This window comes from Drosophila miranda, chromosome 2, assembly GCF_003369915.1.
Source record: "Drosophila miranda strain MSH22 chromosome 2, D.miranda_PacBio2.1, whole genome shotgun sequence".
Lineage (NCBI taxonomy): Eukaryota > Metazoa > Arthropoda > Insecta > Diptera > Drosophilidae > Drosophila > Drosophila miranda.
This window is the reverse complement of record NC_046675.1, coordinates 8,930,238-8,947,949: the sequence shown is the minus strand read 5'-3', so window position 1 is coordinate 8,947,949 and position 17,712 is coordinate 8,930,238. Positions and strand designations below refer to the sequence as shown.

Genomic DNA, 17,712 nt, shown 5'->3' with positions numbered 1-17,712 from the left:
TAGCTTGCATTTGTCAGGAAGCCCAAACAATTAGCACGGTGGCGGCTGCTGTCGGCTGTAAATAAAATCCAAGATATTTGTACTCTCTAGGTCTGGGCTCTTCTCCTCTTATGACAGCTCTCTCTCTCTCTCTCTCTCTCTGGCCCACTCTCTCATTCTTTGCGATTAAGCTCCGGCTAAAGCTGCACTTGACAATTGTTTGGGGCGCCCGTCGTATGTCTTGTCAAACTTTTTGCTCAGTTGCCTCGCAGTCGCGCGCTCTCTTAGACGCTTTCGCTCCCTCCCGATCGACCCGCTCCACTCCGCTCCGCTCCACTCGTGTGCATATGGCTAATTAACTGAATATCAAAGACTCCCCAAGACGCGCGCGCGCACTCTGGTGGCGTTACATTGTGAAACTCTTCAATCCGATACGGATCGGAAAAGCCCAGAGGCAGATGGTTCTTGTTCCATAAAAGCGCATGCCCGCTGCGATATTGGTTTCACTTTACGCCGGCTAAGGCACAGGCACAGGCATAGGCCCAACATTAAACCTCTCTCTCTCTCCGATCAAAGCAAATCAAAAACTGAATTCGGATTCGAAACCGAAAACAACAACAACGGTTCATCAGAAACTAAAGTGAAAAGCAAACCGACTAATTGAAGTGCCTGTCTTTCACTCTCCCTCCATATCTCGCTCTCTTCGTTTCGCAAGCGTGCAAGGGAAACAAACAAAACGGAATAAAAAGCCCATCGGAGCCAAAGAGCCACCGCACAAAATATTTATAAATATATTAACCAAACGACAACTACGACGGCAGCAGCGACAGCAACGGCAACAACAACAACTACAACTACAACTAAAACATCGTCATTATCATCATCAACAATACTACCACTACCAACAAAAGCCCGGCATTAACATTTAGTCGTGCCAGTTTATTTATTTTATATACGGGTATACGCCAAGCTCATAAAAAGCAGCTACAAAAACTGCGGAAAAAAAAACAAAAAGTTGAAGCAATAAGAAAATCGGTATAAGCCCCAGACCAAGCGATCATCGCCGCCGCTATATACACTTGTACCTGTATACCAAAACCCGACACAGACGGCTGCCCTCCAGAGCCGTCCACAGAATCCCCTATACCATACAGGAGTACGAGAATACAGAGCCGATATCGGACAAGATGCCGCCCATGTGGTACCAGCTGATCAAAATTTTGGTGCTCCTCTTCGCCCTCTTTACCACGGTAAGCCATTATTTTCCGAAATTATTATAATATCTGTTTTGTGTTGTGAGCATTTCCTGTTTCACATACTATCATGCGTCACATTGGGATACACATACAATCACATACTGTCTTTCATACATATGCACATACGTAGTATATGGTTTTTCGGTTTTCTCACTTCATATTTTGTGTCATTTTTGGGGTTACTTGAGATTTTTCCATATACTTGGCAGCGAAGGGCATCCTCGAGTCTGTTTTCTAGAGGAATCGTAGCAAACCTGTTCACAATGCCAGCAACAATTTATTGTATGTGCAATTTTCATGAGCACTTTTCTCTATTCCATGTATCTCTCTAGTCCGGTAATAAATGCATAGAATTGACATTGCAATAATATTAATTGGTATTAATAATTCCATATGGTCTGCACATGACTTGGCAAATATTCGTAATACAAAGGGATGCGATGCTAATCTCTGTGAGAACAGCCCCTTAGCTAAGGGCAATTACTCGGAACTAATGACAAATTGCTGAATTAAATGTCAGTAAATGTGTTTGAAGCGCTAGCGCTTTTGCTACGTTTTCCAGGAAATTCACAAACTACACGTCACAGCACGGCTTAAAGATCAACCAGGCATTCTTAATTCCATTCGGTTCGTGGAAAATCTAAAATCTGAGATGGAAAAACTATCCAATATTTGATAAACGGTTGCGAGATACTCGGGGAAAAAACATTTCCGAGAAATGTGCAAAAAGCTCTGATATAATCAAGTTCAAGTTGGGTGGCATTTAAGATCGGGTTTTATGTGAAAGTCCCACATTGTTTTGGGTAAATTCTGAATGGCAAGGGCCATTTTTTGGACTGTGAAGATACATTATCCTCATTCTATGAGTTTAGTCTCGGCTTATTCATCCCATTCTTATCAAGCTCATTGCATCACCCTCATGCCCCTCTCTCATTGCGCCTCACTTCTGCTGATTACACACGCTCACGATCGCTCTGTCCAGACCCCAAAAATTATTTGCTATTGCAAAACGACACTAAACGAAACGTTTTTTGGACAGCGATGATAAGCGCAGTATAAGGCTTGGGGGTTAAATATAGTAAAGCCCTAGCCCCGGCTATCTCTATTTGAACCCGAGCAGCTGTTGTCAGCCGTTGCCTAGGGTTCGGGTCCTAACTGAACGGCAAGTACTTGTTCAAGCGACTACAATCGACACAGAGAGAGTGAAAACTGCGCTTGCCCAGAAAACAGCTGTTCAAATGTTCAAATACCAAAATGTAGTGTTAAAAAATAGAGAGACGGAGAGAGAGAGAGAGAGACAGTGTGGCAATCAGACAGACAGACAGACAGACAATCGACCGTGCTACAGAGCTTTACTTTTCCCCCAACACACTACGTTGTCCTGGCAATGTTGATGAACCGCAAACACAAATCTTCCACATGTATCTTTCAGATAGTTTGTATCAATAGCGAAATATCGAAACGACGTGAAGCTGAGGCAGCGGCAGCGGCTGCAGCTGCAGAATTGGCCGCCATGGCAGCTGCCGGAGCTGCGGGAGGCGGAGGCCCTCCCAACTCCACAGATATGTCCGACTTTATGTCCGATAATCTGCTGCACATCCTACGGAACAAGGCCAAGGAGCATCCAGACATACAGGAAGGAAGGGATCATCAGTTGCGGCCGGAGGAGGTGTGAACCCATGGCAGATGCTGCCACATTGTGCCACGTACAACGACAATCCCTTCCAAAATCCAATCCAATCCATATCCCCATTCGTCCTTTGTTTTTCTGTTGTGTTGTGTCAGTGTGTAGTGCGGCCCTCCAGTTTTCCAATTGCCAATCGAGAATAAAGCGTTTTTTCCTTCTTCTGTTTTTGCCATTTTCGCTTCAGTTGCCCGCCAAGGATCTCGATCTAATCATAACTGAGATTTTCAAAGTGACCGACGACGCAGGTGTACATATTTTTGATGTAAGTGTGTCCTTCCCCAGCGCTTCCCGTGCCCCCACATTCCATTCCATTTCATCATATCACTTGTTGGGTTGTTTCTGTTTGTGTGTGTGTGTGTGTGTGTGTCTTTGGTATTTGGTTGGAGAGACTAACACGAGAATTTTACCTGCACAGACAACGATAACGGACAATGCACCCCTCATGCCCATACACACCATGATCGACCACCAGTCCCAGCCCCAGCAACCGACACAGCCACTGTCTAAGCCACAGCCACAGCCACAGCCACAGCCAAGCCATTACCATCAATATCACAGCCTGAGCCAACAAGATCAATACTTCAAAGTGCAGCGCTCACCGGACGGCAAGCTGAATCTCGTCTTTAACGATACGTTCGTCTCTTTGCAGGGGACCAATCCGGCAACGGTGCCAGAGCAACAGGATCCGGCCCAAAGGACGCGACAGCCGCCAGAGAACCGTAAGTAGACCAGTACAGTGGGGTGTGGTCCCAGCTCAGCTACATTTTATACTCGATTAATCGAATACAAGCCCGCAATACAATTAACAACTAAATCGATCCCATACTCACGGCCAACTGCCTTTGGCGCTGCCTAACTTCAGCTATTGTCTTTCCCGATTCAGCAGTCATGCACCACATGAAGACCACCACGCTGCCGGTGATCAAGAGGGATATACCCCAGTGTGTCGAGGATCAAGCCAATCACAAATCCAAATCCTTCTGCACCCAGGTCGAGAACTATCCGGATCTGTCGCTCATCAAGGGAAAACTGTCGCAGAACTTCTCCAATTTCTTCAGTGATCCCGAGCCCGTGCCCGTGGATATCAGTTCGCGATTGGGCCCCAATGATGAGGTTTTCCTGTGCAGGAGCCGTCGGAGGTACCTGTACCCCAAGTCGGGCCTGAAGTCGGACAACACCTGGCAGTTCATAGTCAACAACGATGAGTTCAAGCAAGGCATAATGATCGAAGAGTGCGAGTAAGCAACTGTCAAACATCAAATCATTCCCTCATAAATAAAAAATATTGTATGTTGAATCCCCTTTCAGGAACGAGGAAATGCCCTGTGACTACTCCTTGAGCTTTCCGCAGCGATATAAGCCCATCTGTAAGCAGAACTATGCGTTGCGAACGCTGGCCAGCATCCGCAATACGAGCGGCGAGCTGGATGTGGGACAAGAGTCCTTCAAGATACCCTCCTGCTGCAAGTGTGTGCTCAAAGTCCTCTAAGCGAGTTATTGAGTCGCTCGAGTAGCTGCGAAAATGTGATTTGGAGGTAGGATCACAATTTATTATCCTTCAAACGATTGGAACATTGCAATTTAGAAATTAAGCGATCACTGCAACAAAACGGACGAACATCTGGACTAGGGGACGGCCACTGCATCCACTGCATCTCCGGCCATCTACTTGACTAACTTGCGCAGGGTGTAGCCAACGGCGTAGAATCCCACCAGCTTCAGGGCCATTCCCTTGCTCTCCACCTTCATCTTGGTCTTTAACTTGTTCTCAATATTTCCGAAAAAGCGATCCATTTTCACGAACTGATAAACGGCAAACTTTTGAATAAGAAAATAATTAACTACTGATTGTTTGGTTTGGGGATTGTTGGAAGCCAAAAAATATGAGAGTTTTACGTGTGAATGTTTGAAACAGATTTCACAGAATGAAGAAAAAGGTACAGATTTTGATTTAACAATTGCTGACAGTTTGCATGGCTTACTAGATCAGGAAAATATTCCAAACCTGAAAAATTCGTTTAATTTGAAATTTCTATTCTTCTTTTCGTTGCAGCACAAAAGTTTCACCCACCACAGGATGGCAGGCCAAACTGTCCAGGGGTCGTTGTTTTATAATTTGTATTTTAATGCACAAAACATATGTATAATCCACCCATGGAATAATGCTGATCCAAGGCAGAGTCCGATTTAAGTTAAGGCACTTTAATTTCGTTCTTCATCGAGTCAGTGTAAACATATTCGTGTCATATCTCCGCGACTGGTTTCCCTGTGTCCAGTGTCTAAGCTAAGCTGCATGCAATTATATTGTAGTCCTAGAGTACGAGAAATCATTAGAAAAATGTATGTTTAAAAAAATATAATGTACAATAAATGTATGCAAGTACATGACAACAAAGTAAAGTTCTTTGAACCCGTCAGGGAACCAAAAGCCATGGCAGGGCCCGGCAATTACACACGTAGGAGGTTACCTGGTGGCAAATTTATTTACTTATTAATAATAATAATCATACTGGTAGGTGCCCTCCCGTTGGGCAAACCAATTACACACTAGTGAGTGCAAATACATCACACACATTCCGGGGATATGGCAGGGGAAGGTGGAATACACGTGCCACACTACATTGCAATAGAGTTACGGCTAACAGCGGGGCGTATGCGCGATGTATGTTACTGCATTCATATGTAGAAATCAATATCATTTATCGATTCCGATTTCCCACAATAAACTATGTCAAAGTTAGGGCTAACAATGCAAATGCTTGTGGATTCCCAGTGGGCGGGCAAAGTGCCGCCATTTAATTACTATTATTAGGTATTCTTCCACGTTATTCACTGAGAGAGAGAGGAGTCAGTGCCGTGGCCTGATCGAAACTAGCCATTGGGGAATCGCTCAGGGTCATCAATCATGAACCTCCGAATAGCTATAAGCTAGTGTACAGCATGTGGAAGTCCATATCAATTAGCAACTACCCATAGTATCTTTCCATAAGTAATACCTAATATATATGGTTTCCCATTGCAATGTCATTTATTTTCTCATTACGCCACTGGCCTTTGGCCATCGGATTGGATTGTGGTCGATTGGTCTCTGTTCGTGCGAGGCTTGGATTCACAAAAGAAAGTATGTGACGCTTCAGAGTGAAATGAGGTATACCCTAGAGAGGATTCATACAAGAGAACGTCTCAGAGTGGGAAGACTATGTTGTCGTCTTACAGACTTCAAGATGAACCTGTTTTGATAGCTTTATTTACACTGTTCCTGTGTTATTCTTACGGAAAATCAATGGACTCTTTCCCTTACGGGGTGTGATGGAACGTACAACAATAGGGACAACATGCTAGACAGTCAGACACTGTCAGAGCTGTGCCTGTGCCTGGGCCATGGTAGTGGTGGTGGCGGCAGAGCGAGGTCCTCGTTGGGCTCCACGTAATTGCCGCGGCACATTTGCATGGCCAAAGGAGTTAATGGGGGTTGCCTGATTTGTTGGTTGTAGTTCTGCTTTTGTTGTTATTCGGTTGCTGGCACTAGTGCTGGTGTCTGTTGCCGTATTGGTGGCGTATAAATACGTTCTGTTGACGACGCTAGGGCTCCAATACGCCGGTAGTCGGCAGCTCCGTCCAGTCGCCTGCAGCACTGTCTCCACTTGAGTCGATTTTTATAGAGTTGTTCCTTGCTGTGGCATTGGCTTTTTTCCTTCTCAGTGCTTGCATTATGCCAAATTATGCAATGGCCTAAAAACTATCAGAACTGCTCAAAGACACTCAACTGTTTTCACTTTCTCTAAGACTGTAAATCCACACTGATATCGAGTGCAGTGCGCAACATGTGGGCGATGTGACGTGTATACAGATGAATAGTGTTCAGTTATCGCTGCTCATTGAGATGCCGTAAAGCGCTTGGAAAAATCACAGAGAATGCACTTATCCGTCGACTGAGTCATTCGAATGGCTGGCAGGGGCACATCAGAGCACACGACCACTGACGACATGGATGAGCGTAATCGCATCTGGACCACGGGCAATATAAATCATGGATTCTTCCACGAGAATCTCCAGCAGCAGCCCCTGCCCCTTCAACGACAGCAGACGCCAGGTGAGCCCAGAGACCCGACACCCACCATCCCCCCAGGGGCTATATTCTTTGAAATACTCGTTCGAAGTATTTCAACAAATATTCAATCGAGTGAGTCATTTTGTAGTGCTAATATTGTATTTCTTATAAGTTATGATAATACTTGGTTCGGGTATAATTAGGTAAGTTAATATGGAATTGAATTAGTTTTGAGCATCCGAATTGAATCACTAACCGCAAACCCATTGGGGGGGTAGCACCTAATTCACTTAATAAAAGACTTAGGGAAGTTGAGCATCTCAGAAGCATCGAAGGCTAGGTCCGTCCGCCTGTGGCCAAATAATTGGCAGCCCACTGTTGCGTTCCCATCAGTTTGATTGCGAAGTTTTCCCTTTCCGATGCCTTCAAGGTGATCTCGTCTCCATCATCAATGCGTTCAATCGAGGATCTTCCTGTAATTATCGCTGATTCAATGCTACAGTTCATGAAGTTAATTGTCGCAATGCGATTTCTGGCATTACCTTGTACAGTTTGGTCCTGCCCATTCTTTGGTTTTTGCTCGCAGTGGTCCTTTTCTACATCGGTTTTCGAGATCTTTGCCTTGCTGCCTCGAACACTCATCTTCTGTTTAATTGGCTTCATTTGGCTGATTGGTTGATTAGAGTCCAAGCTTTTTACGCTGCTTCCTTGAACACCCATCTCTTGATTGATTGGCTTTATTTGGGCGATGAATTTTGGAAGATACGAGGTCCGTTTGACAGACCGATGCAATTTTTTGAAGCAACTGTGAAACAGATAGCGACCCACTATGGTGGCCACCAGCACGGAAACCAGAATATCACATATGACGAGCACGTTCTCTATGCGTTTGATTATCCTGCCCTCAAAGCTGGACGCCTCATTGAAGATCTCCATCAAGTTGTATACGTCGTCGGCCATGGCAAACATGTTCATATCCAATGTTGTCATGTTAAACCACATCTTGGGCAACGCTAAAACCTGAACCCAAATTTTTGAATTTTTTTACTGAAAATCTGGGGAACCCTAAGGGGTACTCTGAAAATATGAATGAATGAAGCATGACAGATAATAACAGGATATTCAGTCTCCATTTGGTGTGCATTATCTAGCAGAAACGATTTAAAATGGGTTAAACTATCGCTGGGCACGCAAAAACTTGTTGAGGGCATTGAACCCATTGTACCCATGGCTCTATGCACTTCTGCAAGCGCTCCACGTGACGTGTGGCTGGTGTATGCATTAGAAAGGCGATTAAGGGCGCCAAAGTGCAGGTCATTCTAACGGGACACTCGCAAGTCCAGCGAATGACGCACGGAGTTGCTGTCTCTGTGCCCCCGATCAAGATAGGACAGTGCCACACAGCGACAGCTGAAAAAACACGAAGCTCCATGGCGTTGGGGTTGGGGGAGTGTGTTGTTGTGACAGAAAAATATTGACAGAATTAGACTAATTAGCGTTAATAAAACGTGCCTCAAAGAACACATTCCTCGAAGCCAATTCGGCGTCCAGCGTCAGAGGGAGACGCCAATTAGTGCCTATATTCATCGGAAATTGTCCGACAATCCATTACAGGTGCTCTGAGCCTATTGTCCGCACCTGTTCGTGCCATAAGCAATGGAGCTGCCAATGGCCATGGCCAGGCATCGGCATCGGAGAGCGATCAGGGCAAACAACTGCCTTACCAGCGAGTAAGCCCGAATCTGATTGGGATCCAGTCGAGGTAAGTGCGAGGTCCTAGCCCGATGTCCTTACAATTATCTTCTCTATGCTCTCCCGTTCAGATTTCGACGCAGCTACTACCACAAGGTCGTGCTGGGTGCACTGCTGGCACTGGTAATCATTCTGCTGATAGCAATCATAGTCCTAAGCGTATCCAGTGAGTAGTCGGAAGTTTCAGTTGATCCTAGCAGCCGCATTCTGATCCTCGTTCTGTTTTCAGTTAAGAAATCGAATCCAATTTGTCGCAGCCCGGAGTGCATCCGCTCAGCGGCCAGCCTTATCTATGCGATGGATGAACAGACTGATCCCTGCGAGGACTTTTACAAATTCACCTGCGGCCGTTGGGCCGAGGAGCATCCGCGTCCGGACTCCGTGACCTCCAACGACTGGTTCCGGGAGCGACAGGCGCATATAATGCGCGTAGTGCGGGAGTTCCTTCGATCTAACATCAGCAGCGCCGAGCCGGAGGCTGTGGGCAAGGCCAAGACCATGTACGGAGCCTGCATGGACACAAAGCAGCTGGACGAGCGAAATCTGGAGCCCCTGGTCAGCTATCTACTGCGCTTCCAGCTGCCCCTCCTGCCCACATCCCTGAATCTGACCTTGGGCAGTGAATCGAAATATACAGCGCAGGTAGCCAATGCCAGCTACAACTGGCTAGAGTCAATGGTGGCCATCAAACAGCATCTCAGCATGGACCTGATCATTGGCTTCGATGTGTTTCCCGATCCCTTTAACCGTTCCATCAATCGTATAGCCCTGGGCACCCCCGAAACAGAATCAGCATTTCCCTTGTAAGTTTAAGGATAATCATTTAGTTGAAAGAGTCTTGAATCCCTGAGTCTTTTATCATTCGTGGCAGCAACAATGATGATTCGCATAAGCTGCTGCGAAAGATCCACCGAAAGACCATATTTATGCAGAACAGCGACGAGGACGACAGCGAGGACGATCTCGAGAGCGAAGAGGAGGAAGCGGCCAAACAGACGACCTCTGGGATGTCGGCCTACCTCAACTATATTCGCAAGGTCATCGAGAAGTATTTGCTTTACGTGGATCCCTATGTGAATCAGGAGGAGGCCACTGTGGGCATCTCGCAGCTGGTGAAGCAAGGCGTTAAAGTAGCCCGGAAAATCCACGAGGTAAGAGCGCCGCAGAAGGAGATATTGCCAGAAGTAATCCCTATACCAAATTCCAGTTGAAAGAAGATGCTGAAAACTCAACGAAGCCTTCAAAGAACCCCGCAGACGATATAATATATATATCGCTGACGCAACTGCAAAATCAGACGGACAAGAACATTGCCCCGAAGACATTGCCCATCTGGATGCGCTACATGGAGCTCATCCTGAAGGGCACCCGGCACGAGAAAAACCGCCAAATGACCACCAATCTGACCATCATCACCAGCCAGGCGGATATTCTCTACCTGCAGAACGTAGTGGAGTATCTGGAGGAGACTCCACCGTCCCACATTGAGTCCTACCTCTGGCTGAGCACCATCGAGGAGCTGGTGCTGCATACCACTAGCTCCATGCGTCTACTCCATTCGGAGTATATGCGGCTGGCCATCGGCACTGAGGGTAGCACACCACGATCCCTCTACTGCGCCAATGGAGTGAACAGCCTCTTCGGGATGGCCGTCAGCTATGTCCTGGCCGACGAGGAGTTCACCAGGGTGAAGCTGCCGCGCGTGCAGCGGATGCTGAGCGACATACGACGAGCCTTCGATCGCCTGGTGCGCTCTACAGCCTGGATGGATGCGGCAACCAAGCGAAAGACGATGCAAAAGTCCGCCGAGATGAAGAGCTTCATTGGCTTTCCCTCGTGGCTGAGGAATGGCACGGCTCTGAATGCATACTACGAAGGGGCGGAGGTGAATGCCAGCATGCACCTGGAGAACCTGATGGGATTCGTGCACTGGCAGATGATGGAGAAACTGAACGAAATGGATAAGCCGGAGCCAATTGGATGGGCAACGTCGCCCTCTAATGTGAATGCCTTCCACACGTTTCAATCAAATGCTATAAGTGAGCGTGGCCCCGTCCTGTCGCCGAGCCCTTAATCCTTATTGTCTTTTCATTTGCAGCGGTTCCCATTGCCATTCTCCAGTATCCGTTTTATGACCTTGGTCTTGAGTAAGTCTCTCCACTGCAAAAACACAGAGCACTCCGCACTCCAACCGCCGAGCACCAGCACCTGTCATGTTCCAGCCACCATCCCCCAGCACATAGTAGTAACCTAATGCATTTCTGAAATAGCATCTGAATCGTTGTGTCCTTGTTAGGGCATTGAATTATGGCTCGATTGGCACCATCCTGGGGCACGAGCTGACGCACGGCTTCGACGACAGCGGACGGCGTTTCGACAGGGACGGTAACATGGTCGAGTGGTGGTCCAACCAGACAATCAACGAGTACGTCAACCGTACGGAGTGCTTCGTGGAACAGTATAGTCGATATCATCTCGCGGACATTGATGAATACGTGAGTATTGTGTGTATTTATGGCCATGGCTCATATGAATCATTTATGTGATTGTCCCCAGATCGATGGGGAATTAACACTGGGCGAGAATATTGCCGATAATGGAGGGATGCGGGAGGCCTACTACGCCTACCGCCTCTACGTCAAGGAGATGGGACGGGAGCGATCGAAGCTCCCAGGCCTGGAGCACTATACGCACGAGCAGCTCTTCTTTATTGCGTTTGGCAATCTCTGGTGCGAGACGTACACTCCAGCCGCCTCCCGCTATGCCCTCAGCGACTCCCACTGCCCCGGACAGATGCGACTAAGAGGAGTGCTATCCAATTCGGAGGAGTTTGCGAGGACCTTCAGGTGTGCACGTGGCTCGGCCATGAATCCCAATCAGCCCAAGTGCCGCATTTGGTGATGGGATCCCATGAAATTGTTTCGTAAGGGGTAACAGGGGAAAAACAGGAACAGTCAAGTGATTTTCTACATCTTTGTACTAGGATTAGGTTTTAGATTTTAGATCAATTATACAGGTGTCTATTGCACGGTTCTTTACGATTGTGCAATAAATGGTAAATGCTTCACAACAGAGCTCAGTACTTAGGATTGCAATTTCCCTATCCCTCTAGGGATCCGCCGCACACATATTTATATACAAACTGTCTCTCATTTTGCATGTATATACTCGTTTTAATTGATTATCTTTAATATACATTCATTAAATTTACAACGATTCGACATTTACAATAGTACACTTAAAACATTCACATTCACACACAGATACTCGTACATACAGACAGACAAGGTGTCTGTGGGAGATTCGGTTCTTTGGTTGCATACATCTGTCATCTTCCGTCTTCCATTTAGAACTCCGTGCAGTTCCCGTTCCCTCCGCTCACATGAAACTCTCCTGAAGCCGGCAGTCTCCCTGCCAGAGGCAGTGCCTCCTCTGGTGGGGCAGCTACCGCAAAACTGTGGTCTCTGCACATGAAAATTGGCTCTAATTCGAGGAGAAGAACACATGAAGAAGGTAATGAGTAAAGGCAGTGCTTAAGGATGCTTAATGCGTACCGCTTGCATAGAATTCGCTCGTAACTTTCGCCTTGTGCTGATGTATGTGGTGCAGGTGTTCACACGATGCAGATGGAAGGCCTCTTCGGTTCCTTCGTCGATGATGCAGCAGCCAGCGGAGGGTAGATACAAGAGTAACGAAAAAAGTTAGCAAATTTTGTATGCCTCTGTATATACATAATCAAAAATTACAAATCAACAGTCAAGTGTTGCGGTGCTGGTCATGCGACAAGGTGCTTCTTGAGTGTCATGCAATACTCGTAAGTAGGCTAGAGAACAGAATGAAAGGAACAAATCTAAGGCTACTACGGACAGAAAGAACCGCATTCCCAGACAGACAGATAGAAAGATACTCGTAGATGGTACAGACAGACCGAGAGACAATAAATTAGATGACAATTAGATGTTCAAAATAAGTAGATACTAGAAAGAGAGAGAGAGGGGTGGCACCTAATTCGTATTTTAGGTTTCCTGACTAGACCATCACCGTTTCGGCGATGGTACTTGAAGGTCATCTCACCGGTTGCTTCGTAGCTGCGTTCGCCGCGGCTGCGCAGATACCGATGCAGACAGCAGCAGCGACGCAGGCCGGGCACGCGATACATGATCTGGAGGAAGCCACCCCGGAATCGGGCATTCATATAGCAGTAGATGATGGGATTGTAGCAGCTGTGCGACATGGCCAGCCAGTGGAAGGCTAACCACACATAAGGTAGGGGCTTCCATTTCCCAAACTCCTCGTCGTTGAGCAGGAGCTGTCAAAACAGATGATGTAGACAGTAAAGTAATGAACTCCAAACCCACCTGCAGAATGTTGAATGGCAGCCAGCAGATGGTAAACACAATCACAACCGTCAGCATCATCTTAATCATCTGCAAGTACATAGAGAAAACGGAAGTATGACTAATTTATGTGTGACACTAAAGCCCAAGTGGAGTATATGTATGTATGTACCATACCCAATTACAGTGCCTATTTATAGGACTGCGGTCTGAGTCTCTTGGACTCGGGCACACACCACATCCATTCACGATTTACGACCTTGACCTGCCGGGCCTGACTCTAACTCTGACTGTGTCGCATGTGGCGACATTTCGCCCTATCTCGGCCATCTGTCAAGCCGTAAAGTCTATGGCTGGAGAAGTCCCCTCCATAAAACGAATATAACTTTATTTATATCAAGGGCCAATGACTCGCTTTTATGGCCACTTGAAACTAATTTTTATCGAAGCATCTTCTTTAAGTCGTTCGACAGCAAAAGAGTTTTGTCCTACGGACGTTCCTCCTGTATTCCCACTCAAAGTGGGAAAATGTACATGACCTCTGGCGACTAATAAGGACTTTCTTTGTCATGAGTTATGTCGTCTTTAAAGAGTGTTTCTGAAACATTAAATAATTGAAAATGCAATTCTACATGACTATTACATAGCTCCTACAAATATCTATATGTCTGTGACACGTTATCGCTAGCCAAAAAGTATGCAACACTTTTTGGCCAACAGTGTGTGGAAATAATAGCTCTAATATGCTTTAAATATTGTTTTGTTCTACCGCTTATGGTCTTTGATTGTTGTATTTTATCACAGTTTTCCTGTAGTCTATTGGAAAAAGTGAACCCCTTTCCTCGTTCCACCCCTTGGCAACCATACGATACTGCGATTCCTATTTGTCACGCACAATATCTATAAAAAATTCGTATGGCTTTGTTTCGAAAGGATTTTGTTTTATTTATTAAGAATTCCCGGTGACATGTGACAGCTGAAGGTAACTACCCGTGCGCGTTGGCAGGGGAAACGTGGAAAATCCATACGAATTTAAGGCACAAATGCCGTAAAAAGTTACCCAACTAATCCAATAGTTTAGGTTTTTAGGTTTCATCGGGCTGCAGCAGAATCTCGAATATGACGGCATAATTTAGTTTTATGATGAACTCATTGGGCACGTCTCTCACGTGACCACCTGAGCTAGACATGACATAAAGGTTTACGGCCCAAAACGAATGCACGATAAAGTTGTTAAAGCCAGTTGCCCACTTGGCCAATAAAGGGGAACGACGGCATCTCAGAGCCAGAGATAGACGAGACTGAAAAGAGCAATTGCAGAATGGCTGCCGCTGCTGATGATGCAAAGGGTATCGAAGTACCAATAAACGAATCATATGCGAAGCCTTTATTGAATTCTGATAGGAAATGGCAGCACAAAGGAATTGGATTCCCATGCAGATATTATCGCATTATTGCCCAGATAAATATCTGATTGCCAAGGGAATGTTGCTCAATAGCCAGCGATTATGAATTGATGCAATGGTCGGATGAATTCGAATCTATATCCTCGGCTATTTACCAAAGTCAGCATCTGGTGACAGTTGGTTTTTAAACGCATTTTAAGGCATTTTTATAAAGCTACTCATGGAGCTAATGCGGGCGACTGTGTCCTGGTCTCCCTTCGAACTGCAGTTGCCAGGCGGCTATAAACGAGTGCTCAACGAGGCCATTTGATTCGTTTTAATGCCTCGTTAGTTCGCTCTCGCATTGGCTGGCTTGCTGGCTGAGTGTTAACAATGCAAACATTAAGTATACGCACCGCTGTTCAGGCGTAAAAACACGAGACGCAAACAAAGTGAAGCCAACTAAGCTGGTAATGAATGTTTATACAAATATGTTTTTGCTGACGCCTCCGCTGGGACCTTGTCTGCGTGTGCCTCTCCGTCTGTGACCTTTGGCCGGGGCATGTGTCCGCTGTGCATACAGCTTTCCCTCAATCCAGCCGGGCTTGTGGGTGGAAGCTGCAACGTCATCCATGGGTTTGGGTATCAATGGCTGGCCTGCAGCTAAGGTGTCTCTTGTAGAGACGGCATACTCAAGTCCATTACTCATGTGGCGTATGAGCTGCTTGGAATTTGCTGCCTGCGGCTCTAGATTCATCTCTTTGGTAGTTTGTTTTTTGGTCTTTAAGCTTCAACAGTCTCACGACTTAATTGGCAGCAGCGTTCGTTGCCGGCATTAGCCACAATAATATCACACTTAGTTTTGCTTTTCTTGGTTTTGTTTTGGTTTTGAACCGGTTAGCAGTCGTGGTAGCGCTTCTCCTTCGGCTGCGGTTACGACTACGGTTATGGGTACTACAAGTGTCATGCCCGCCCATCAAAGTTAATGCCGCGCAGAGGCTTACATAAAAAATGAGCTCCAGTATTCCAGTACAGTCCAGACCGTGCTGTAATTCATCAAAATGATTTCGGTTTAAGTAGGGACCCCAGCCCACACCCACGAAAACATTAGGAACTGGGCCATGAAAGTGAGAGGAGAGAAAGGCTGACAAATGAATTTTGATCCACTCTGGCTCGGAGAGAATACCCCCAGAGACTGAATGATATTTCGATTTGAATAGACGCCTCTCCACTCTTCGCGATGAGGTGCAAAGCGTTCTGCTCTTTCGCCAAGTAATTCACTAATTAAATTTCCTGGCACGTCCACGACTACCAAATGGCTTCTGCTTTCGGGGACAGGCCAAAGCCTGTCCCTGTCCCTGCTGACTGTCATTCGTTTTGTTTAATTAATGAGAGGAGGGCGCCAAAGTTGATTGCTTTTTAAGTGCACAGAATTTGATTTATACATACAGCACATGGCAGGAGGAGGAGGACTGGTTGTCGAATGCAAAATGTTTGTTACGATGCCGAAACTTTCATCTTACGAATACGAACGAGTACCATGGGTAAAAAGTAAGTAGTTTTATGTTGGTCTTTTGGCTTTTCGCAAGATTTAATTTTCTGCCGTTGTTTGGTTTAGTTTCTCAAGAGAAAGAGGCCCTAAGCGGTGAGCTGTCCAATCAACAAAGGCGCGGTAAGCGCATTAAACGATTTTGATTGCAACTTTTGGGCAGGTCTCGTAATTTTTATTATTACCCGTACGTCGCTGGGTTTTTTCCTGTGTTCAGCTTAATGCCATTGAATTCGGAGGGGTGGGTAGGTATATAAAAACAGTTCGCCGAAAATTGAAAGCAGCATTTCATTCACAATTGGAAATCTCTTTTTTTGGCGTGGGAGTTGCCTTGCGAACACGATTACGATTACACAGTGCCTCCAAAGCCAGACGCAAACCAGTTTCCAGAAATAAATGCATGTCGGGACCAGTTAATAATTACGACTGGGAACTAGTTCATTCGACAGGCATCCGGCATGGCCCCGCTACTCGATTACCCGCTGATATCTGTTTTCGACTATTAATCAATCCATTTGGCTCATCGATTAGCGCGTGCCCCTGGCTCTGGCTGGTCCATCGCCCAGTCCCAGTCCCAGTCACTTGCCCAACTCTGGAACTGACCTGTGGATGGACCCGCAGGCCGCCCCGAGTTGCGGTAATTGAAGCCACATTTAATTGCCAGACAATTGCGAAAGTGCCAGGTGAAAAGGTGAAACAATGTCTGTACCCAAAACCCACAACCTGCAACCCGCAACCCAACCGGGGCTCAAATTGTTATCCATGAAATAGCGAAAAATCAAACGGTCATTAAACAATACCGTCGACGGGCAGCTCAACTAATCCGCAACTAATTTGCACAGCAATTTCACTCAAAACCTAGTGGTTTGACTTTCTCAAGAAATGGAAAAATTAATGTGGCGTGGGTTCAACTTAAATTAGTTTTTGACACAGCTTTTTTCAAAAATGTTCCATAAATTCTTTGAAGTCTTTCAAAGCTCAAGGACTTGTTTGATATTTTTTGATTAGTTTTGAAATGTTTAAATTCTAAATATTTTGTATATTGGTGAAAATTGATTTGATTGAAGGCTGTTGTGAAAGGTCAAAAATATTGAACCTATCCAAAAAATTTTGGATATCTTTGTTACTCCTATATGGCATTTCTTTAAGCCAAAAATCGATAATGGCGTTCAAGAATTACTTCAATGAGAGCCACAAAGTATCGTTAAAATCCAAAAGTCATAAAAAATAATCAAATAAAAACGAGAACAACGAAACACGAAACCGACTAAAAATAGGAGGAGACCAAATGGAATTTTTCTACGTTTCAATTAAATCCAAGGAGGTTTATGGGGCCAAGAGCAAGGCATTGACCTCCAAAAGCAGGAGCTAATAGATGGTAGATGGGAGGTCTGCGAATGGGAAAAGGAAGAGCTCCCTGAGCTGAGCCTTCGGGGTAAGCCATATTGGGCGATAAAACCACATAAAATTAAAGGCAAGAAGTGTTTGACGGGTTTTGATGAATCGCCATGACGGAGTTTTTGAAGTCGAAGTCAGGTGGGGAAGAGGGGCTTTGTCTGCGGACTCGTACGTGAGGGGACTTTTACTTTTACGACTGACATACATTATAATTAACACAGCTCGGTGGGCGGTGTGTGGCGCTGGGGAGCGGTATGGGCTGGGTGCGGTGCGGTGCAGTGCGGTGTGAGGTGCGTGAAGGGGCGGTTCAGGAAACGG

The 17,712-nt window shown here is 46.0% G+C and overlaps 5 protein-coding genes across 24 annotated transcripts in view; 2 read left to right on the top strand and 3 right to left on the bottom strand.

The window, feature by feature from the left end:
• Window positions 1-235: 235 nt before the first annotated feature.
• On the top strand, window positions 236-5,317 carry LOC108157203 (protein spaetzle). 17 transcript variants are annotated; one of them, XM_017289142.2, is made up of 8 exons: window positions 236-1,229; window positions 2,668-2,904; window positions 3,107-3,184; window positions 3,338-3,508; window positions 3,572-3,641; window positions 3,809-4,160; window positions 4,231-4,457; window positions 4,976-5,317. In XM_017289142.2, the coding sequence occupies exons 1-7, from the start codon at window positions 1,167-1,169 to the stop codon at window positions 4,409-4,411; spliced, it is 1,152 nt and encodes a 383-aa protein (XP_017144631.1). In that variant the 5' UTR covers window positions 236-1,166; the 3' UTR covers window positions 4,412-4,457; window positions 4,976-5,317. The 17 variants fall into 17 exon arrangements, 16 of the variants coding, with proteins under 16 accessions (XP_017144631.1, XP_017144628.1, XP_017144627.1 ...); XM_017289139.2 differs by having other exon boundaries at window positions 3,785-4,160; XM_017289141.2 differs by having other exon boundaries at window positions 237-1,229; window positions 3,806-4,160.
• LOC108157204 lies at window positions 4,451-4,739 on the bottom strand. The gene has a single exon (XM_017289152.2). The coding sequence runs from the start codon at window positions 4,714-4,716 to the stop codon at window positions 4,588-4,590; it is 129 nt and encodes a 42-aa protein (XP_017144641.1). The 5' UTR covers window positions 4,717-4,739; the 3' UTR covers window positions 4,451-4,587.
• A 1,215-nt stretch (window positions 5,318-6,532) lies between the features above and the next one.
• LOC108154352 (endothelin-converting enzyme 2) lies at window positions 6,533-11,881 on the top strand. Its single transcript, XM_017284617.2, has 9 exons — window positions 6,533-7,015; window positions 8,588-8,735; window positions 8,797-8,891; window positions 8,955-9,528; window positions 9,597-9,876; window positions 9,933-10,764; window positions 10,824-10,872; window positions 11,022-11,220; window positions 11,282-11,881. The coding sequence occupies exons 1-9, from the start codon at window positions 6,868-6,870 to the stop codon at window positions 11,624-11,626; spliced, it is 2,670 nt and encodes an 889-aa protein (XP_017140106.2). The 5' UTR covers window positions 6,533-6,867; the 3' UTR covers window positions 11,627-11,881.
• Window positions 7,114-8,062, bottom strand: LOC108154353. Of its 2 annotated transcripts, none has more exons than XM_017284618.2 (2): window positions 7,516-8,062; window positions 7,114-7,458 (listed from the first exon to the last, which is right to left on the bottom strand). In XM_017284618.2, exons 1-2 carry the CDS (start codon window positions 7,973-7,975, stop codon window positions 7,310-7,312), a joined length of 609 nt encoding a protein of 202 aa, XP_017140107.1. In that variant the 5' UTR covers window positions 7,976-8,062; the 3' UTR covers window positions 7,114-7,309. The 2 variants fall into 2 exon arrangements, with proteins under 2 accessions (XP_017140107.1, XP_017140109.1); XM_017284620.2 differs by having other exon boundaries at window positions 7,114-7,446; window positions 7,516-8,061.
• A 13-nt stretch (window positions 11,882-11,894) lies between the features above and the next one.
• The window catches only part of LOC108157038 (RYamide receptor), a 62,662-nt gene continuing 56,844 nt past the window's right edge, over window positions 11,895-17,712 (bottom strand). The window contains exons 5-8 of one of the 3 annotated variants that reach the window (XM_017288852.2): window positions 13,084-13,152; window positions 12,730-13,034; window positions 12,280-12,371; window positions 11,895-12,208 (exon numbers count right to left, since the gene is read on the bottom strand). In XM_017288852.2, coding sequence (XP_017144341.1) covers window positions 12,072-12,208; window positions 12,280-12,371; window positions 12,730-13,034; window positions 13,084-13,152 — 603 coding nt within the window. In that variant the 3' untranslated portion in view covers window positions 11,895-12,071. The remainder of the gene's footprint in view (window positions 12,209-12,279; window positions 12,372-12,729; window positions 13,035-13,083; window positions 13,153-17,712) is intronic. The other 2 variants (XM_017288854.2, XM_017288853.2) reach the window with 2 other exon arrangements.